This window comes from Lithobates pipiens, unplaced genomic scaffold (genome assembly GCF_037356315.1).
Source record: "Lithobates pipiens isolate NorthernLeopardFrog02 unplaced genomic scaffold, aLitPip1_a1.2 Scaffold_8, whole genome shotgun sequence".
Taxonomy (NCBI): domain Eukaryota; kingdom Metazoa; phylum Chordata; class Amphibia; order Anura; family Ranidae; genus Lithobates; species Lithobates pipiens.
Genome location: NW_027507903.1, coordinates 622,512,831 through 622,536,106, shown reverse-complemented (window position 1 = coordinate 622,536,106; position 23,276 = coordinate 622,512,831). Strand labels below are relative to the sequence as shown.

Sequence of the window (23,276 nt, the reverse complement as noted above, 5' to 3'; positions counted from 1 at the left end):
GGGTCTGAGCTCAATGTGCAGAAATTACTGCAAAAAAGAAAGCGGGGTAGAGAGATCTTACGTCCGCAACGTGGGACAAGGATCTCTAAACAGGCAAGCAAGTGCTGGATAGGAATGCTGCAGTTAGCCAGCCATAGTGGCTTTGTAGAGAAGGGTAAAGTCTATGCAGGATGTCCATCAGATGGATCCCCTCCGGTTTCCATGAGGGTCGGCATTTGGACAGAAGGGGTCAGCGAGTCGTCTGGAATGATACGCCATTGTTTCAGAAGAGAAAGCCCCATAGGGAGGGTGCGCACTGCATGGGTTTTGTTGTGATGCGTGATAAGAAGCTTAGTAGGGAAGCCCCATTTATAGGGTATATTATGATTTCGGAGCGCTTTTGTTATGGTGACAAGTTGTCTGTGATTATCCATCGTTGCTTTTGAGAGATCCGCATACAATGCAATGTTGGTGAAGGGATCAGGAAGATTCGTTGCTCTTTTGGCTGCGTTTAGAATCCTGTCTTTGACAGAAAAAAAATGGATGCGCGCCAATACATCTCTGGGAGTAGAAGCAGGAAGGTGCGACGGCTTGGGAATTCTGTGTGCTCTGTCAATTTCTAGATCACGGGTAGTCAGGTCAGGTAAAAGAGCCTGCATCAGTGCTTGTATAAATTGTATGAGCTCGGGTTGTTGGATCGATTCTGGGATATTGCGGAATTTAATATTGTTCCTTCTGGAACGATCTTCCAAATCTGCGATTTTAAGGTTGATTAATTGGAGCTCGTCTTCATGGTCTGCAAATCCATCAACCAAATCATTATGTGCAGTAAGCATGTCTCCCAATTTATTCTCTATATGGGTAATAGCAGTGTCATGTTGGTTTACTACTATAGATAGTGATGAGATTGCTGAGGATATATCAGTATACAGTGTCTGCCTCAGTGAGAGCAGCATGCTCTTCATAGTATTCTCTGAGAGAGGTTGATCTGAGGCAGGAAAAGTCTCCAGCACAGAGGCCTGTTGCGGTGGAGGGAGGGAGTACATGCTGGGAGCTGAGAGGGGATGTAATGGCTCCTCCGTCCTGAGCCTGGACTTAGCAGGGCTGGATGTTGTAGGGGAGGTAGGTGGAGAACACTCACCCTGAGCGGTGTGTAAGCGCTGGGGTCCCGAGGCCATCAGGGAACTCTGAAGTGTCTGTGAGGAGGAGGACCGCGCTGAGGAATCACGGCCGCCTCCGCCGCCATTTTGGCTGCCCTGTTCGTCAGGTGAGGGGAAATAATCTGCCAGTTTCTTAGGGAGAGAGGATCTCTTTCTCCTTTTAAGCATGACCGCTTACTGTGTGAGGCTGTCAGATGTCTTGAGATCGTTTTTTCCCTTCTCTAGTGCTGATTGTAATGTCGTTGTGGCTGGTTTACTGCGGAGCAGAGGATTCAGTCAGCCATCCGCACTAGCCGGCAAGCCACGCCCCCCGACAGGACCTCTTTAATGTGAAATCTGGGGTCAAAAATGCCTCATGCCTCACATCCCACAGTTACACTTAAATACAAAAAAATAAAATAAAATAAAAATAAATGTCTTCTTTTAAAAAAAATAAAACTTCCCCATTAAGACCAATGTTATAGAGCCGAGTAGGGGGCATCTTTCCCTTACTCAACTTCATGCTATTAAGGGGAAATTAGAAACCCCTCTAGGCCCACACTCACCAGAGAACGCTGCAAGACTTACCTCCAGGGATGGGCTGTCATGACTCCCGTGATACCCGGCGGCCTCTGTATTAACCCAGTCTTCTTTCCAGATTCCAAATCTTCAGCCTCCTGATTGGTTGGGATGAGAAGCTGGAAATAGGAAGTAACGCGATTATTTATTCGCTAAAATCAAAAGTGGGAGGGTTCACTACACCCTGAGGACAACTTAAGACAAGCCAATTAGAGCCTCAGGCTCAAATCACCTTTGTCAAAAATTTACAGACCTAATACACAATCCCATAGTCCAGCGCCCCACACAGTGCACAACGATAATATGACTAAAAAATGTTAGTCATATTATCATTTATTTAAAAATAATTTGTTTTATGATTAGCTTTCTTATTTGGCAAACTAACTTTGGGAACTTGATGGGGGGGGGGGGGGTGCCTATGTGCCCCTGGGCCCCTTATGGAACGGCCACTACTGCAGGTATGACTGATTGAAAACAAACTCTTTAATAGCCTAGCTCGTCTAATTGTATAAAAAATTGTGTTCCCTGATATAAAGATGATTGATATAAGTTAGCAATTATAACAATGGAATAAAACTCAAAATCCATAAGATTATCCAAACTTTTGTACAGCCAACCAGTATGGTGTAGTGTGGAGGTAGTGGGCAGATGCATTTGATTTGGCAGTTACAGCTGTTTTTATTATGTAATCTTCCATTCCAAGGTAAAAGTTTGTTTTACAACTTACATAGTAGGTGAGGTTGAAAAAAGACACAAGTCCATCTAGTCCAACCAATGTGTGTGATTATAGTATTACATTGTATATCCCTGTATGTTGCGGTCATTCAGGGATTATCTAATAGTTTCTTGAAACTATCAATGCCCCCCATTGAGACCACCGCCTGTGGAAGGGAATTCCACATCCTTGCTGCTCTTTTGCCCTGTACACAGGATCGGAAATTCTGCCAGCAAAAGTCTGATGAGAGCTTTTGGTCGGAAAATTCAATCGTGTGTATGCTCCATCTGACTTTTGCTGGTGGAATTTCGGCCAGCAAAAGATTGAGAGCAGATTCTCAATTTTTCAGACAGAAAAAGTTCAGATCAGCCCCTGATGAAGTCACGTGGTTGTTACGTCACGCGTAGGGACGGGATAGGCACCCTTTACTGACGTAGACAAACGAGCTTGCCACTCGTGGAGATAAGTGTTTTTTTCATTTGTTTTATGTGAATACCCTCATATACTAAACTATCCGGCACCCCCTCTTTTCTATTACTGCTCCTGTACGGCTGAGAGACAAAGACAGATAGAAAACCCACTTTGGTCCAGGGATACAAGGGAGACAAATCAGTCATTTCCAGTGTTTATTTATATGCGCTTACCTCATTACCACAAGGTAAGAGGCCACTTCTTACTAGTGTGTGCTTACACACTATTCATCCAGCACTTTATTCTGATACCTGCACATTGGAATGTATATTCACATTAAGAAGAAATTATTTCAATAGACTCTACTCACCATTTGCAATTGCCTTCTTGCACACTGTGGATTTGCATGGACCAGCTCAAGCTTATAGTCAGCACTATTTATTGTGTTATATATTTTGCACTTTGGATTGCATTTTTGCATTTTTTCACAGGCTAGTTGCACTCAGCACATGAAGTTTTATTATTTTGTGCACTATATTGCTGATTGTGCATTTTTTTTGCCTATTGCTGGTTTTGCACTTTATTGCTGATTTTGCACCATTTTTGTTTATTTGCACAACCGATTTTTGGCACTTTGCACTTTGTTATCACCATAAAGAATTTTGGATGTCACGATTTATTTGGAATTTTAAAGGTGTTATTAGCAATCTGTTGCGCTTTGCACTTGAATGAATATTTATTATTTTATCTTTATATATTGTATTACTACCGGTAGCAGTGTAACGGTGGTATTAGCAAAATTCCTTTCACTTTGCACCCACTTTGACCATCACTGACTCATTGAATTTATATTTGTACTGCTACCTGTAGCAGTATATTTTCCGATTCTGTTGGGAACAGCGCAGCACCACTTTCTAATACATTTTAATCAGTAGATCCAGTAACGCTTTATTTCTACTTGGTGCCTCTACCATCTGATCCATGAAATTGTCCTGCAAGACATTTAGGAACTGGCAAGTCTTAGATGTATGCGCGGTTCTCTCCTCCCAATCTATGTCTGGATAGTTAAAATACCCCATTATGATAACACTTCCCATCCTTGCTGCTAATCCAAATTGTGATAGGAGATCTGTCTCCCCTTCCTCCCTCAGGTTAGGGGTCCTATAAAATACTCCCAGTATTATTTTCCCCTTAGCTTCATCCCTTTGTAGCTCTACCCATAAGGATTCCACCTCCTCCCTAGCCCCCTTAGTGATGTCATCTCTCACATTCACTTGTACATTATTCTTGCTATATAGGAATACCCCTCCCTCTTGTTTACCCTCTCTATCCTTTCGATAAAGGGTATACCCTTGAATTTTTGCCAGCCAATCATAAGAGCTGTTGAACCAGGTCCCACAAAATCCAAATCCTCCTCATACAACAGTATCTCTAGTTCACCCATCTTGTCTGCCAGGCTCTGTCAGTGGTAAATGGTTCGTGTCAACCCTCTAACTACCACTTTTGTTGGATGGTTTGGTTTGATAAAGGAAGTTGAAGAACAGTATAAATACTGGTGGGATCAGCAGGGAAAATAAAGGAAAATAAATGATACAAAACAAAACGAATGAAGCTATCACGTCTAAGAATTTGTAAGCTGCAATATATACATTTTTGGATTTTTAGTTTATTTCCACTTGATATGGTTGAATGAGAATCATTATTGTCTGTTACATTCATGGGGAATGGTGGTTGATCACAAAAAAAGATTGTTCTACCTGGTTATTGATAAGTGATAGGTACGGGGCAAGCTGAATTTATTCTCAGCCCTAACTGACGTTGGATTTTCAGATCACATAGAAAACACACAATACAGTTTTCCAGATTGCAGCATCCCATTTGCCCCCCACTCAAAAATAAATCAATCCAGTTATTTCACATGTACCCATTTATGCAAAGCTTCTCTTATTTCCTGGTTCCGTAGACTATATACAGTAGGATTCAGTAGGGGTGTAAAGACTGTATATAAGAGGGAGATTATTTTGTTGACATTAAGTGAACTTCCAGAAGAAGGAGCTGTGTATTTAGCGATTAATGTCCCATAGTATATTGTGACTACTATAATGTGAGAGCTGCAGGTGGAGAAGGCTTTCCTTCTTCCAAAGGTGGTGGAAATCTTCAGGATAGCAAAGAAGATTCTAACGTAAGTCACTATCACAAACACAAAGGGAAGAAGCACAATAGGTATAGAAAATAAAATAGTTTCTATTTCCAAGGCATAGGTGTCTGAACAGGACACAGCAAGGAGAGGAGCAAGGTCACAGTAGATGTGGTCAATGATGTTGCAACCACAGAATTCCAAAAGAGACACTGGAATGATGGAGGCCAGGTTGAGAAGAAACCCAAGGGACCAAGACCAAACAACGAGGTGGAAACAAACTTTAATGTCCATTATTGTGATATAGTGTAATGGAATGCAGATGGCCAAGTATCGATCATAAGACATCGCCGCCAGGAGGAAACATTCAGAAATGGTTGAGGAGCCACAAAAATAGAACTGTGTGACACAAGCACTCACCATCATGGGTCTGGCTTTACTTAATAAGGTACACAACAGGTATGGAACCACGTTTGTAGACAGTAAGATGTCGGAAAGGGATAGATGACACAAAAAAAAATACATCGGAGTGTGAAGCTTGTCACATCTCAAAATCAGCAGAATTATAATGGCATTTCCTGCTATTGTGAAAATGTAGGTGATAGAAAATATAAGAAAAAGTGAATAATTCAGAATCTCAGAACCCTGAATCCCCATCAGAATGAACTCAGTGATTCGTGTCTGGTTGCAGGAAATCATCATAACAGAAAACTATGAATGCATTTTTGAGGATTGGGAACAAATGAATGAACTTTCAAAACTTTTGTAACAGCTTTTGCAACAACAAAACCAATAGCAGTGCATGTTTATCCTTCTAAGTGTTGATCCTGAGCAGAGGGATCACTTACCAGATGGTGTTACCCTAGTATGAGAATGCAGATATACACTTGACTATTTCAGCAAGCCTCCCTCCTTTCAGCAGATTCCCGGCTGTAGATGCCTCTGCTACTCAAATACTAATGTTCTGGATGATTTGTTCTCCATTACTGTTGCCTCCTGAGTCAGCTCTTCCATGTCTATATCTATGTTTGACACACGTCTTCATGAGCTTCTGAAAAAATCCATCTAGGGTGAAACACGTACAGTGATAAAGTGGTATGATTTTATGCAGTCTTTTATTGTTTCATGAAATTATACTTGAGTATAAGTATACTTTTGTGTCTGTGCTTGCCCAATAGCCTCTTCATGAACGTCTCTGTGAGCTCCTGAATAGCGATGGGCCAAAACCCCCCGGTTCGGTTCGCATCCAGAACATGTGAACAGGCAAAAAATGTGTTCCAACACGCAAATACTGTTAAAGTCTATGGGACACGAACATGAATAATCAAAAGTGCTAATTTTAAAGAATGGGTGATCAACCTGTGGCCCTCCAGATGTTGCGGAACTACAAGTCCCATCATGCCTCATCCTTTGGAAGTCATGCTTGTAACTGCCAGCCTTGCAATGCCTCATGGGACTTGTGGTTCCGCAAAAGCTGGAGGGCCACAGGTTGAGCACTCATGTTTTATATGCAAGTTATTGTCATAAAAAGTGTTTGGGGACCCGGGTCCTGCCCCAGGGGACATGTATCAATGCAAAAAAAGTTTTAAAAACTGTATTTTTTTCGGGAGCACTGATTTTATTAATGCTTAAAGTGAAACAATAAAAGTGTAATATTCCTTTAAATTTTGTACTAGGGGACGTCTATAGTATGCCTATAAAGGGGCACATGTTTCCCATGTTTAGAACAGTCCGAGTGCAAAATTACATCTCTAAAGGAAAAGTCATTTAAAACTACTTGCGGTTACAATGAATTGTCGGTCTGACAATACACATAAAAGTTAATTGATAACAACGGCATGGGATTTTCACACAGGGGAACCCCGAATCAAAATTAAAAAAAAAATGCTTGGGGGTCCCCCTAAATTCCATACCAGGCCCTTATCTGAGCATGCAACCTGGCAGGCCGCAGGAAAAGAGGGGGGAACAAGATAGCGCCCCCCCCTCCTGAACCGTACCAGGCCACATGCCTTCAACATTGGGAGGGTGTGTGGGGTAGCAGCCCCCCAATGCACCTTGTCCCCATATTGATGGGGAGAAGGTCCTCATCCCCACAACCCTTGCCTGGTGTTTGTGGGGGGTCTCTTGTGTTTTTTAACCTTTTTGACACTTTTTTTGTGAAATGGTAGGGGTACATTTGTACCCCATTACCAATTCACACAGGGGGGGCATGATCTGGGGGTCCCCTTGTTAAAGGGGGCTTCCAGATTCCAAAAAGCCCCCCACCAGCAGACCCTCACAACCACCGGCGCAAGGGTTGTGGAGATGAGGCCCTTCTCCCCATCAACATGGGGACAAGGTGCTTTGGGGGGGTCGCTACCCCAAAGCACCCTCCCAATGTTGAAGCCATGTGCCCTGGTACGGTTCAGGAGGGGGGCGCTCTCTTGTCCCCCCCTCTTTTCCTGCGGCCTGCCAGGTTGTGTGCTTGGATAAGGGTCTGGTATGGATTTTTGTGGCGACCCCACGCCATTTTTAAAAATAAATTGGCACAGAGTTCCCCTTAAGGTCCATACCAGACCTGAAGGGTCTGGAATGGATTTTGAGGGGACCTCCACGCCATTTTTTTTTTAAAATGAACTTTTATGTGTATTGTTGGATTGACAATTCCTTATAACCGTGAGTAGTTTTTCCTTTAGAAATGTCATTTTGCTGTCAGACTGTTCTAAACATGAGAAACATTTGCCCATTTACAGGCATACTATAGATACCCCCCAGGTACGAAATTTAAAGGAATATTACACTTGTATTGTTTCACTTTAAGCATTATTAAAATCACTACCAATAGCTTTCATATAAGCCTTTAAAATTAGCACTTTTGATTTCTCCCATAGACTTTTAAAGGGTGTTCTATGGCTTTCGAATTTCCCCCGAACACCCCAAATTGTTCGCTCTTTGACCAACGGGCGACCAGCCAATGTTCGAATCGTACTCATGTTCGACCCTAATATAAAGCCCATCCCTACTCCTGAACAAGTCCATCCAGGATGAAACATAGACAGTGATAATGTGGTACAGTTTTTATACACGGTTTTATTGTTTTATGAAATTTATACTGATGTATTGTTTTATGAAATTTATACTTTGAGTATAAGTATACTTTTTTTTATCTATGCCTGTCCTACAGCTTCTTCATGAGCGTCTTCATGAGCTCCTGAAGACGTCCATCTAGGATGAACACATAGAATGATAATGTGGTGCCATTTTTATACAGCATTTCATTGTTTTATAGAATGTATGCTTTGAATAAAATTATACTTCTGTATCTATGTTTGTCCTACATCTTCTTCATGAGCGTCTTCATGAGCTCCTGAAGAAGTCCATCTAGTGTGAAACACACAGAACAGTAACGTGGTGCAATTTGTATACAGCATTTCATATTTTTATGCATGTTATATCTTGAACAAAAGGATAATTTGCATGAGGAGACCATCTTGTGTTTTTCTCATTTCTCTCTGTAACCTTCATTGAGAGTGCATGAGTGATATGCAAGAGGTGGTATTCATGTGCTGAATTCAGTGTGAGCCTTGGGATATCACATTGCATATCAGAGAGACATAAACAGCCAGGGACCTGCTGAGTCTGCCTGAGTGGACATCTGAATGCACCTTTACCTGTATTAACTAGGTCAACAATGTCTGTTAAGTGAGCCTGCTGTAACCTAGTTGATGATTGTAGGAGGAGGAACTCACACTGCTATCTGTGATGTTTGTACAAAAAGATGTACGCAATTTGGTGAACCTAAGACAGTGTGCTGTCTAAATACAGCTCTAGTGTCTTCTCACCTTGATGTCCGTCAAGTCAATTATCTATAATAAATATTTTGTCCTCTTGCTCAGCAAATCCAAATTGAGGTCAAAGAAAATATAGAAATCATGTCACTTTGAATCATTTTTAGGTCAGTTGACAACAACCAGCCAGCAAAAACAAATCGGTGTTCATATGCATTATATAGCAGTCTACTGATTCCCTGTGAGCTTTTTTTTTATGGTACTATTTCCCTGTTTGTTTATTAAACAGCAAAGGGATTTAATTATTTTAATTGCTAAGTACCTCTCTAGGTACAGGAGTGCATCTCCATGTAAAATAATAATAATAATAATAATAAATAAATAATTAAAAAGAAACAATATTTTGTGTTCCTACACCTTTGCCCATTCCCAATGAAACTATATACAGTATCTCCAATACAACTCAGGTGGACAAAGTCATAAGTGGTGTCAGGTCTTCTGAAATGTTTCCTCTTGATGGTGGAGGAGATAAGAACCTCTATCTCCATGAGTTCACTGAATGCAGCAGCCCATTTACACATCATTGGTCAATTTGGCAGGGATACAGTATTTAGCTGTGTTTAAGTAATGGATTAGCAGGGTGTGCATACAATATTTCACAAAAGTGAGTACACCCCTCACATTTTTGTAAGTATTTTATTATATATTTTCATATGACAACACTGAAGAAATGACACTTTGCTACAATGTAAAGTAGTGAGTGGACAGCTTGTATAACAGTGTAAGTTTGCTGTCCCCTCAAAATAACTCAACACACAGCCATTAATGTCTAAACCAATGACAACAAAAGTAAGTACACCCCTAAGTGAAAATGTCCAAATTGGGGCTAACATGTCAATATTTTGTGTGGCCACCATTATTTTCCAGCACTGCCCTAACCCTCTTGATTATGGAGTTCACCAGAGCTTCACAGGTTGCCACTGGAGTCCTTTTTAACTCCTCCATGATGAGATCATGGAGCTGGTGGATGTTAGAGACATTGTGCTCCTCCATCTTCCATTTTAGGATGCCCCACAGATGCTCAATAGGGTTTAGGTCTGGAGACATGCTTAGCCAGTCCATCACCTTTAACCTCAACTTCATTAGCAAGGCAGTGGTCATCTTGGAGGTGTGTTTTGGGTCATTGCATGTTGGAATACTGCCCTGCAGTTCAGCCTCCGAAAGGGAGGGGATCGTGCTCTGCTTCAGTATGTCACAGTACATGCTGGAATTCATGGTTCCCCTAATGAACTGTAGCATCCCAGTGTCGGCAGCTCCAGTCCATGACACTCTCGCCACCAAGCTTGACTGTAAGTGAGACACACTTATCTTTGTACTCCTTACCTGGTTGCCGCGACACCATCTGAACCAAATAAGTTTATCTTGGTCTCAGCAGACCACAGGACATGGTTCCAGTAATCCATGTCTTTTGTTTGCTTGTCTTCAGCAAACTGTATGCAGGCTTTCTTGTCCACCATCTTTAGAAGAGGCTTCCTTCTCACATAACAGCCATGCAGACCATTTTGATGTGGTGTGCAGTGTATGGTCTGATAGGCTGACCCCCCCACCCCTTCAACTTTTGCAGCAAAGCTGCCACCACTCATGCGTCTATTTCCCAAAGATAACCTCTGGATATGACACTGAGCACGTGCACTGAACTTCTTTGGTCGACCATGGTGAGGCCTGTTCTGAGTAGTGATGGACGAACTTCCGACGGGACGCTTCACGAACGAGATCCACGAACGTGCCCAAATGTTCACGAACCGCAACTTTAATGGCAGGCGAACCTTAAAAACCTCCAGGTCATATTTTCAGCCACAAAGTACAAAATACTTACTAGCTGCACACACATAGTCCCACAACATGGACACTGACATACCAGAAGTATTAAGTGAATCAGGGATCGACAACGACAAGCATTCTTTTTTTATCTGTGAAATTTTGACAATTCAGGAGCGCATGAAGGCCATGAAGGAGTAGTATATGCAGTAGATGATCAGTGCCACAGTCAGGGCAGTGCAGTCCTGTGCCAGTGTCCCAGTGTGCCAACCTGGGCTTGAGCCCCTCCCTCTGCCCGGCCCTTACCTCCACCTATGCAGGGCTCCACTGCGGTGGTCTGGAGGTGCCAGTCCAGTGCTGATCTGGCACTGCCTGCTGATTGGCTTCTCCGCTGCTATCTCCCTCACTGTCTGAAACCAGCACCGTGATAGAGACTGAGCACTGACACCAGCACCGTGATAGAGAGCACTGACACCAGCACCGAGATAGAGAGCACTGACACCAGCACCGAGATAGAGAGCACTGACACCAGCACCGTGATAGAGAGCACTGAGACCACACCAGCACCGAGATAGAGAGCACTGACACCACACCAGCACCGAGATAGAGAGAGAGCACTGAGACCAGCACAGAGATAGAGAGAGAGCACTGACACCAGCACCATGATAGAGAGCACTGACACCACACCAGCACCGTGCTAGAGAGCACTGACACCAGCACTGAGATAGAGAGCACTGACACCACACCAGCACCGTTATAGAGAGCACTGACACCACACCAGCACTGAGATAGAGAGCACTGACACCAGCACTGATACCAGCAACTCGCTGCAGGACCCAAAAATATGACACTGCTCACCCTCTTCAAACAGGAGGGTACGGGCATATAGTATGGTGTGCTTTTTTTGTACAAGTGAGCCAAAGGTAGAAAAAAGGTCCATGTGCTAGATTATATAAATAGTTTATAGAGTTATGCATATACATGGTCTACTGGTCACATGTGTTGAATTCCTCCGAGATCCATGCCTCATTCATTTTTATAAATGTGAAGTAGTCAAAACTGTCGTGAGCTAGGCGAGTGCGTTTAATCGGTCACAATCCCCCCAGTGATAGAGAGCATTGACACAAGCACCGTGATAGAGAGCACTGACACCAGCACCGTGATAGAGAGCACTGACACCAGCACCGAGATAGAAAGCACTGACACCACACCAGCACCGTGATAGAGAGCACTGACACCAGCACCAAGATAGAGAGTACTGACACCACACCAGCACCGCGATAGAGAGCACTGACACCACACCAGCACAGTGATAGAGAGAACTGACACCAGCACCGAGATAGAGAGCACTGACACCACACCAGCACCGTGATAGAGAGCACTGACACCACACCAGCACCGTGATAGAGAGCACTGACACCAGCACTGTGATAGAGAGCACTGACACCAGCACCGAGAAAGAGAGCACTGACACCACACCAGCACTATGATAGAGAGCACTGACACCAAACCAGCACCAAGATAGAGAGCACTGACACCAGCACCGTGATAGAGAGCACTGACACCAGTACCGAGATAGAGAGCACTGACACCACACCAGCACCATGATAGAGAGCACTGACACCACATCAGCACCGAGATAGAGAGCACTGACACCAGCACTGATACCAGCAACTTGCTGCGGGACCCAAAAATATGACACCGCTCAACCTCTTCAAACAGGAGGGTACGGGCATATAGTACGGTGTACTTTTTTTGTACAAGTGAGCCAAAGTTAGAAAAAAGGTCCGTGTGCTAGATTATATAAATCTTTTATAGAGTTATGCATATACATGGTCTACTGGTCACATGTGTTGAATTCCTCTGAGATCCATGCCTCATTCATTTTTATAAATGTGAAGTAGTCAAAACTGTTGTGAGCTAGGCGAGTGCGCTTAATCAGTCACGATCCCCCCTGCTGCGCTGAATGTCCTTTCAGACAAGACACTGGACGAGGGGCAAGCTCGTTCCATTGCGAATTGTGCAAGCTCTGGCCAGAGGTCAAGCCTGCCCACCCAGTAGTCCAGGGGTTCATCACTTCTCAGAACGTCCACATCGTCCTTTCACCTGATGTAGTCGGACACCTGTCGGTCTAGGCGTTCCCTGATGCTGGATCCGGATGACACCTGTCGATGGGTCGGCTGAAAGACTGACCTCATATCAGAAGTGACCAACACATCTTCAAACCGCCCTCTTCTTGCAGGCACTGTTGGATTGGTACCCGCAACTCTTTCTCTGGGAGTGGGAATTCCTCTGCCAGCGCACGCAAAAGCAGAATGTATCATTTCTCTAAGCAAGGCCTGTAAGTGCTCCATGCTGACAACCCTCTGTGATGGTGGTAACATTTCCGCCATTTTGTGTTTGTACCGGGGTCTAAGTACGTTGCCACCCAGTACTGGTCCTTGACCTTTATGCTTTTTATACGGGGTCCCTGTTAAAACACTAGAGCATGAAGGCCCCCATTTGCACTAAACTGGAAGCAGTGTGGTGGCCTGGCTCCTGCTCATCATCCAGGATAATGTCCTCCTCCTCATTCTCCTCTCCCCATCCACTAACAACAACAGGGATCCCAGAAAGGTTTAAAGCATGCTATTCTTGCTCCTCCTCATCTGCCCCGGCACCATCCTCCTCTGACTCCTCTTCAGACTCCTGTTGTTGACTTGTCTCAGATAGAGTAGCCCCCCCTGGGAACTCATCCAGCATTGCAACTTCCTTATCTTCCTGCTCCTCCACGGCTTGATCAATGACACAACGCAATGCATGCTCCATAAACAAGGCATAAGGTACCATGTCACTGATGGCACCATGGCTGCGACTGACCAGTTTGGTGATCTCATCAAATGGCCGCAGAAGTCTGCTTGAGTCACGCATGCATCGCGCATGAGCAGCCACTAGCGCGGTGAAAAAAAACAAGCTCCCCAGAACATGTTCTGCTGCAGAGTTCGTACAAGTAGTCCTTAACTGCACATTTCTGCTGGAGCAGCCTATCAAGCATATAGAAGGTTGAGTTCCATCACGTTGGGCAATCGCAAATAAGACGTCTGACCGGCAGATTGTGTCGCCGCTGAATGTCAGCAAGGCGAACCATGGCCGTGTAAGATCTTCTGAAATGGGCCGAGATTTTCCTTGCCTGCCGCAAGACGTCCTGGACCTGTCACGTACCTGGTGCTGGAGCCCAGAATGCAGGGAGCGGCCTCTCGTAAGCCTCTGGCTCGAGAACCCCTGGTAGTGGAGACAGGGACTCAAGAGTTCAGAGGGCACAAGTGCCTGATAGATGGCAGGTGTGGGACTGGTCCGGACCTCTGAAGTAGCAGGAGAAAGGCAGGCAGGAACAGCAAGCTGGAACTGGTGACTGGAATACTGCAGACAGCTGGGAGGTGTCCTGTAGTACAGCAGGAGGGCTGGATAAGCAGGTTGCAGGAAGGTGCTCAGAGGTCAGGCAGTAACAAAGGCAGAGTCAGACAGGCCGGATCAATACTAGCGGGCAGAGCAGGTACCAAACGGAGGCAGAAGGGTAGTCGACGTACAGGCGGGGTCGGTAACAGGCGGGCAGCAATCAATCCAAAGGAAGAGGCAGAAGGGTAGTCGGACAGGGCTGGGTCAGAGGCAGCCAGCAAACAGACGTCATCAGGAACAGGCCGGGTAGACAGGAATCAAGTCAACTGGTAAAAGGTAGCAGGGTCACAGGAAACACTGTAGACTGGACAGCAAGGAAGCACAGTGACAGATTCCCTTAAATAGCTCTCTGGGAAGCAACAACAGTCACATGGCGCATCTGCGCGCACCCGCGCACACCCGTGCGCTTCCGCCCGTTCGTGTCATCGTGCACCCGCGTCCGCCCGCTCGCGCTATCGCGCACCCGTGTGCGCCCGTTCGTGCTATCGTGCACCGTGTGCGCCCGTTCATGCTATCGCGCACCCGTGTGCGCCGGTTAGCTTTTAGGATAGGGATTCTGCGGGCAGGTCTTCCATATACTACTGGATAACCGGGACGTCCTTCTTGACATTGCCATCTTACATGGATGGGACTTCTTAAAGGCAAGAATCAATCTCTTGGCATAGTTGTTGGACTCCGGCATCCCAGGAGTTTTCCTCAGGCCCGTACCCCTTTCACTTCACCAGAAACTGAACTTGATTGCGTCTTTTCCTGCAATCCAAGATGGATTCAACCTCATATTCAACTTCTCCATCGATGATCACAGGTTCAAGGGGACCGAGCTTCCGGTTGGCAAAGGTGAAAGACCGGGTGAATCCAAAATGATTCCGGTACCTTAATCTTCTTTACAAATGGAAAGGGACCCACAAATTTTTGGGCCCAATTTCTTGGACGGGCATGCCAATTTCAAGTTCAAGGTCGATAGCCAGCCCTGATCCCCGGCTTTGAGATCAAGCTCACCCCTTCTTTTCTTGTCAAACACCTCTTTATTGTAATTCTGAGTCCTTGTCATAGTCTCCAGCAGAAGCTTGTTGTTTGACTCGAAGGAGTTTAGGTTCTCTTGGACAGCTGGTACCGGACACTCCGGGAGGTTTTTGGACAGGAACAGAGGATGGAAGCCGTAATTTGCAAAAAATGGGGATTGTTTTGTGGCAGAATGAACAGAATTATTATATGCAAATTTGGCAAGAGGTAGAAGAGGAGCCCAATCATCCTGGGAGAACGAGGAAAAGCAGGGCAGACACTGTTCCAGCGTCTGATTCCTTCTCTCCATCTAGCTCCATCTTGTTTGAGGGTAATAGGCAGAGGAGAAGGAGAGGTCAATCTTCAGAGCCCCACAAAGTGCCCTCCAAAACTTGGAAGTGAATTGCACTGCTCGATCTGATGTAATATTTGCAGGGATGCCATGGAGTCTCACTATCTCCTTGATGAATGTCTTGGCCGTCTCCGCGGCAGAGGGTGAGCCCTTCATTGGCAAAAAGTGAGCCATTTTGGACAATCTATCCACCACCACAAAGATTGTAGTACAATTTTCTGAGGGTGGCAGCTCGACAATGAAATCCATAGAGATCATCCTCCATGGTCTCTCTGGGATGGGTAATGGCTTCAACAAGCCCCATGCCTTAGACTTGCTGCCTTTGTTCTGGATGCAGGTAGCACAGTCTTCCACATAATCCTTACAGTCCTTCCGTAACTGTGGCCACCAGAACGTGCACTGAAGCAGTTCAGAGGTCTTGTGCACCCCGAAATGGCCGTCCAGCATGTGATTGTGACAGGTACTAAGGACCAAAACTCGCACTTCCTGGGGAACGAAAATCTTGTCCTTATACCATAGAAGGTCATCTCTGACCTGTAGAGTGGTGTCAGGCGGGGAAGCAGCACCAATGGAAGCTTGTTTGATTTGAGAAAGTAAATCCCCTTGGAGCAGAAGGAAGCTTCCTGAAGACAGGATGGTGTTTGGGGACAAAAGAGCTTCAGGTTCATTGTACATTCACGACAAGACGTCAGGCTTGGTGTTCTTCGACCCGGGGCGGTCTGAGTCTCTTGGCAATCTTTAAATATTCCAGATTCTTATGATCTGTATAAACAAGGATCGGGTGAGCTGCTCTTTCCAGAAGATAGCACCATTCTTCAAGCGCCAACATCATAGTTCTTCTCTGCTTCGGATAACTTACAAGAGAAAAACGCAACTGGGTGCAGAAGGGATTTAGGTCCTTGTCTCTGGGAAAGCACTGCCCCAACCGCTATCTCTGAGGCATCTACTTCCAAGATGTCTGGCAGGGTCGAATCAGGGTGCTTTAAAACTGAGGCTGAGATGAACAGATCCTTCAAAGTTGTAAAGGCTGCTTGAGCTTCAGGAGTCCACTGGAACTTTAGGCCCTGCTTGGTTAATCTTGTGATAGGGGAAATTATGGTGGAAAATCCCCTTATGAACTTCCTGTAGAAGTTTGCGAAGCCCACAAACCATTGAATTCCTTTCCTGTGGGTAGGGGCTGGCCAGTCCAGAATGGCAGAAACCTTCTGAGGGTCCATTTTAATGCCTTCCACCGAAATGATCAAACCAAGGAACTGGATGCTCTGTTGTTCGAAGATACATTTTTCAGGTTTGGCGTATAAACCGCGAAGTCGGAGTCATGTTAAAACGTTTCTAACGTGTTCTCGATGTTCAGCTAAGGAGGAGGAAAAAATCAGAATATCATCCAAGTAAATAATAACAAATAGGTCAAGATAGTCTCTGAAAATGTAATTCACGAAGTGTTGGAATGTGGCAGGGGCATTGCAAAGGCTGAAAGGCATAACTAAGTATTCAAAGTGCCCGAACTGTGTGCGGAAGGCGGTTTTCCACTCATCTCCACTCCAAATGCAGACTAGATTATAGGCATCCCGAAGATCCAGCTTGGAGAACGCTACTGCAGACCCCAGTCTTTGGAACAGTTCTGGCACTAAAAGCAGAGGATATTGGTTCTTAATTGTAATTTTGTTAAGTACCCGATAATCTACGCATGGACGTAGGGAGTGATCTTTTTTCTCCACAAAGAAAATTCCTGCACCAGCCGGGGAGGTGGAAGGTCGAATAAATCCTTTTTCTAGGTTGTCATCAAGGTAAGTCTTCAATGTCCCTAATTCCAATTCTGACAATGGGAAAATTCTTCCAAAAGGGATCTCTGCTCCGGGAAGAAGTTCTATTGGGCAATTGTACGGCCTATGTGGAGAGAGAGTTTCTGCACCCTTTTTATTGAAAATGTCCAGGAAGCTGTGTTATACTTCGGTTACAGCTTGACGGGTCTCAGCATCCACTTCTAGGCATAGTAGAGAAGAAGGGGCATCGCTGACTTCTGGTAGACAATGTTGATGACAGTAGGGTGAGAGGAATTCAATCTTCCCCAAGATCCAATCGATTTGTGGATTATGGGCTCTCAGCCAGGGCATAAACTATCCAACAAACACTGCGCTATCCTTTAAAACAAATAAAAAACACAAACAAAAGTAAGCTGCTAACACACCACGAGGATATTTGAAAGTGCAACGTTATAAGTTCTATATAAAAGTGTAGCGCTTAAAAGCCAGGCATATTATACCATCCTTAAATAAAATAATATATACTCATATGTGAAACTTGTGCATATGTGTTCATTAAACATTAACAGCGTGTAAAAATGGGGTGACCTATAAAGTCTCACTATAAATCGCATGTATATAGTAATTACTATATATATATATATATATATATATATATATATATATATATATATATATATATATATATATATATATATATATATCATGAAGTAATTTTCATAAAACAAAAAGAAATCCAAACAGAGAGAAAGTTCAAAAAAACAGAGATGCAGAGTCTCTTGTATGTGATATCTGTGTCTGATCCACAGGTGTGCAAGAAATCACCATCCACCTTCTTTATATATAAAGATCATGCAGGCACCACGTGGTATTCCCTTCACCAAGCGAGATGTAAGCTTACCAAATCTATTGGATCCAAGCGAATATACATTCGAAGGATCACAAAAGCTTATATGTTTGTGTGTAGATTCCTTCAGCAGTGCATTTTCCAAGGGGATTTCAAGTGTAACCGTTCCGTTTGTGTACTGGGCAGTAGATTATCTCCAGCCATACACATCCATAAAAATAGTTGAACACATGTAAAGGAAAATAGGGACCAAATAGTGTAATTCCGTTTTTTAAAAGAAATTTTATAAAAGGTAGTAAACTCACATGTGTACAGTAGATCAAGCGCTTTTCAATAAAAAACACGGCTGTAGTGGAGTCCGATGCGTTTTGTCCTAGAAGATGTCATCTGGGGTACTACTCCACCGCAGCCCACTTACTTATATATCCAAACACCCAATTAGGCGTAAATTCCGTCCATCCATGTCACCGCATCTTACTTCCGGTAAAAACATGGCCGCCAGTGTGCATTCCACGCCTTGTTGTAATGTTATTCCTTAGAAACAGGACTTAACATAGTAAAATTCTATATTATATGTTAGCCACTGGTTGGCATCAACACCAGGCCAACTCCGGAGTACTTAGCCTTCTACCTTATAGATACAAATCAACTCGGGGAGCCTCACATGGCCACACCGCATCCGAAAGCCAGGAATCACTTCCGGGTTGTATCTTGAGTCATATCCAATAAGATAAAAAAGAAAAAGGAGCATGGCGCGAATGTTATTGCGCCTGCTCCAGCCATCATCTAGCCAATCGGCGTCGCAATCCGGCGCTGATCAGGCGGAGAGTCATCTTACACCACGGAAGTGAGGCAGATATAATCACGTCACTTCCGGAATCGGTGGACCGCAAATAGATGTATAATGGAACGCACCGCCTATAGGAAGTATTATTTGAACCAAAAAGGTATATCCAATCACGGAAGTGACACGAATGCGATCACGTCACTTCCACAAATCAATGAACCGCACCCAAACCCGCGGTGGAACGCACATAACACTGGAAACATCCCTGTGGACAGGTGCACATATTATAAAGAGTATTTATGTAAGCAAACACTCCTCCGATCCAAATCCTCAACCAAAAGGGAGGAATAAACTTATTAAAAAAACACAGAATTGTATTATATTTAAAAGGAATATATCAATACCGATCCCTATGTAGGAGGTTGAACCTCATTCTAGCCTCCATATATTGTCAAAGGGTGACTAATATACATTGTACTGGAAACCAAGAAGGCCATATTAGACATACATATCAATTTAAACTACAGGGTGGCAGCTCAAATAGAGCCAGTCCCCCATAGTTATGATGTTTCAAATTCAGCATCATTTTCATTTTATTGGTTAAAACTATAATTAAATAAACACATATAGTCACCCATGTATGTAACCACGCCCTAATCCCGGACGTGACAACATACATAGACTTGCCCGATACGTTGACACACAGGATGGACAAAATCATAACCCAAAGGGTGGTAAAATATACAATAACATCAAAAATACAGAACAGATTACAGTAGTATCCCAAAAAACAGGATAAAATGAAACACAACAAAGAGAATAAAATATATCCACTCAAAACTGAATAGCCCCTCATTACCCATCGTTAATAAACGCATTAATATCCCACTCCACGTTCAATCCGAACGGGGAGTGGGATTTAATCGTGTATATCCAGTAGGTCTCTAATCTGGAAATGCCTCTGGTCATGGCACCCCCCCTCCATGGTGGTATATATTTATCAATGACCAGAAATTGCGTTCCTGTAGGATCACTGTTATGGCACTCTTTATAGTGTCTTGGGACAGTATGTTTAGGATCCCTACTCTTTATCAGAGCTATATGCTCTTCTACTCTGATTGCAAATGTTCTTATTGTCCTCCCTACATACTGTTTGCCACATGGGCAAGTAATCAGGTACACCACGTATTTAGTGTCGCAAGTACAAAATGGTTTAATAGTATGTGTCCTGTTGGTGGTTGTTGATGTGAATTCAGTCGTTTTGTGTCTCCCAGATGTATTGTATCGACACACAATACATTTCTTGCAAGGGTAAAATCCCGTCATGTTGTGAAAAAATGTCGGACGACTAGGTGGATTCAAGACATTGGGGGCGATACGGCTCTGCAGAGATGGTGCTCCCCTAAAGAGCACCTTAGCCCGTTCAGGCAATCTGGAGCCTAAGATAGGATCTCTCTTTAACACCTCCCAATGCTTATTTATAATGGTCTTAATCTGTTTGTGTTGTAATGAAAAAGATGTCAACATGGAGCATCTATAGGTGTCATCAGATTCACGTTGTGATCTATCTGCAACAAGGTTTTCCCTGTTAGTATATCTAGGACCAGAGCATCATATCCTTTATCCTGAAATTTCTGTTTAAGGATTCCTGCCTGTATCTTAAATGTATTTAAATCTGTACAATTCCTTCGTAAACGTAAAAATTTACTACGTGGGACCGAACTCAACCAGGATTTATGGTGACAACTATCAAGAGAGAAAAAACTATTGCGGTCTGTCGCTTTAAAATGTGTTTTAAACACAAATTTGTTGTTCACCATTTCTATCTCCCGATCTAAAAAGTTGATCCTAGAGGCACTCATCTCAAAAGACAGCGAGATACCTCTGTCATTATGGTTCAAGACTTCAAAGAATTCTCTCAAAGAATCCGATGTGCCATTCCACAGGAGAAGGATGTCGTCTATATACCTTGCCCATAGAACCAATGAAGAGTTCTGTTGGGCATAGACGACATCCTCCTCCCATTTGGCCATGAATAAATTTGCGAGGCTGGGGGCAAATTTAGCCCCCATTGCCACGCCTCTTTGTTGTAAATAATAATGCTCGTTAAACCAGAAATAATTATGCTCCGTGGCGAATTCTAAGAGTTCAATGAGATAATCGCATTGGAATGGTGCTAAAGAATCCTCGAGATTTAAAAAGTGCCGGACGGCCTCTATGCCTCTCCCGTGTGGTATGCAGGTATAGAGAGAAGCCACGTCCGCTGTGGCAATAATGCATTGTTCCCGGAGTGTTACATTTTCAAGTCTCCTAATTGTGGCACCGGTATCCTTAAGGTATGAGGGTTTTTTTTTAACAAGGGGCTGTAAGTAGAAGTCTATGTAGCGGCCTATGCGTGAAGTGATAGGGTTTGTGTACTGGGCAGTAGATTATCTCCAGCCATACACATCCATAAAAATAGTTGAACACATGTAAAGGAAAATAGGGACCAAATAGTGCCCAGCACACAAACGGAATGGTTACACTTGAAATCCCCTTGGAAAATGCACTGCTGAAGGAATCTACACACAAACATATAGCTTTTGTGATCCTCCGAATGTATATTCGCTTGGATCCAATAGATTTGGTAAGCGTACATCTCGCTTGGTGAAGGGAATGCCACGTGGTGCCTGCATGATCTTTATATATAAAGAAGGTGGATGGTGATTTCTTGCACACCTGTGGATCAGACACAGATATCACATACAAGAGACTCTGCATCTCTGTTTTTTTGGACTTTCTCTCTGTTTGGATTTCTTTTTGTTTTATGAAAATTACTTCATGTTTATATATATATATATATAGTAATTACTATATACATGCGATTTATAGTGAGACTTTATAGGTCACCCCATTTTTACACGCTGTTAATGTTTAATGAACACATATGCACAAGTTTCACATATGAGTATATATTATTTTATTTAAGGATGGTATAATATGCCTGGCTTTTAAGCGCTACACTTTTATATAGAACTCTCAGCCAGGGCATGCCTAGTATGATGGGAAATAGTGGAGACTTGATGACATCTAAACACAGTAACTCCTGGTGAGTCCCGGCAATGGTGATAAGCAGAGGTAAAGTGTCCTGAGTAGGGATGAGCTTCGAGTTCGAGTCGATTTCATGTTCAACTCGAACATTGCCTGTTCGCCTGTTCAGCGAACAGTGAACAATTTGGGCTGTTCGCAGCAAATTCGAAAACCCGGAACACCCTATACAAGTCTATGGGAGAAATCTAAAGTGCTCATTTTAAAGGGTAATATGCAGGTTACTGTCCTAAAAAGTGTTGGGGGACCTGGGTCCTGCCCCAGGGGACATGGATCAATGCAAAAAAAAGTTTTAAAAACAGCCGCTTTGGGGGCGCATGCGCGAAGCCTAGCATGGAGGACGCTTTCCGCTAGTGCTCCGCACTCCTCGCCGCCACATCGGGACTAAACTAGCGTACCGAACCAGATCCAACGCTATATTCCGGACATACTACCCCCTGAAATATCCGAGCACCAGGTGGAATGGTGCTGACCAGCCATAGGGGTAAGAATAAGCCGAAACCGATCAAGGAAGCTCTCGCCCGCGCCTCATCCAAGATGGCGGCGAAGGCCCTTGCAAGCCAGAGAGCGGCCTCCACACCTAGCAGAGACAACTCTGATAGCGAAGAAGATCGTGCAGACGAGGAACCAGCGATCGCTAGCTCTCCCTCGCTACCATCAGCAGGTATGTCGCAAAATGACTTCCTTAAACATATGGAGTCTATGCTCCAGAAAGCCATCCAATTCGCCTACCAGGGCCAACAGCACACCTGCTCATCCCCGGACTCCCTGCAACGCCTGCTGGAATCTCTCCGCCTCGTCCCTCTGGATCAACAACCTGAAACTAATCTCCCTCGTACTCCAGCTCGCCCAGCAGCTCATCCTTACTTGAATACACTGCTACGCCAACTGCCAGGCCCAGCTTCTATCCGCAAGGGAACCCCATCGAGACCCGAGATGGACAGAATCACTACACCTAAATCCCGAACACCACGCTGAAGACGCTGGGTTTGTCATCTCTCCTCCCCGCTTCGCTGTAAGCGCACCACTTTGCCCCCTTATTTTTTTGTAGGTTTCGGTCTACCGTGAGGAAGGGAGTCACTGATCCTCCTGCTGGGGATCTCCTTCCACCGAAACCTTGGGACCCGCCAGCTGGTATGTACTCTTTCTGACCCTAATGAGCCCCTGCTTACTCTCGGGCTCCGGCTCGCCGAATCTGTCCTCTCCCTCTGTCTATGATTTTTTTTTCAGCTGGCCCCTGTTACCATCTCCTGGCCTAACCTGCTCCTGATACCCCCCTGGAGGTCTGGTTAACCCTGCTTCATAGCTGATCCCACTCCAACTTGACTCTGTGCCCTGTCCTCCTGGTTCAAAATCATCCTGTGTCCTTCTTTCTACAGCCTGATGTTTACACCTCTTAACCCTCATATGGTTCGGTACCTTTCAACTTTTTTCACAGACTCGTTCTTTTTTTTACAA

General features: G+C 44.3%; 1 protein-coding gene across 1 annotated transcript in view; it reads right to left on the bottom strand.

Moving 5' to 3' along the window:
- Positions 1 to 4,512: 4,512 nt before the first annotated feature.
- Positions 4,513 to 23,276, bottom strand: part of LOC143961464 (olfactory receptor 6B1-like) — a 41,232-nt gene continuing 22,468 nt past the window's right edge. Inside the window, exon 2 of the mRNA XM_077470758.1 lies at positions 4,513 to 6,025. Coding sequence (XP_077326884.1) covers positions 4,733 to 5,662 — 930 coding nt within the window. The 5' untranslated portion in view covers positions 5,663 to 6,025 and the 3' untranslated portion in view covers positions 4,513 to 4,732. The remainder of the gene's footprint in view (positions 6,026 to 23,276) is intronic.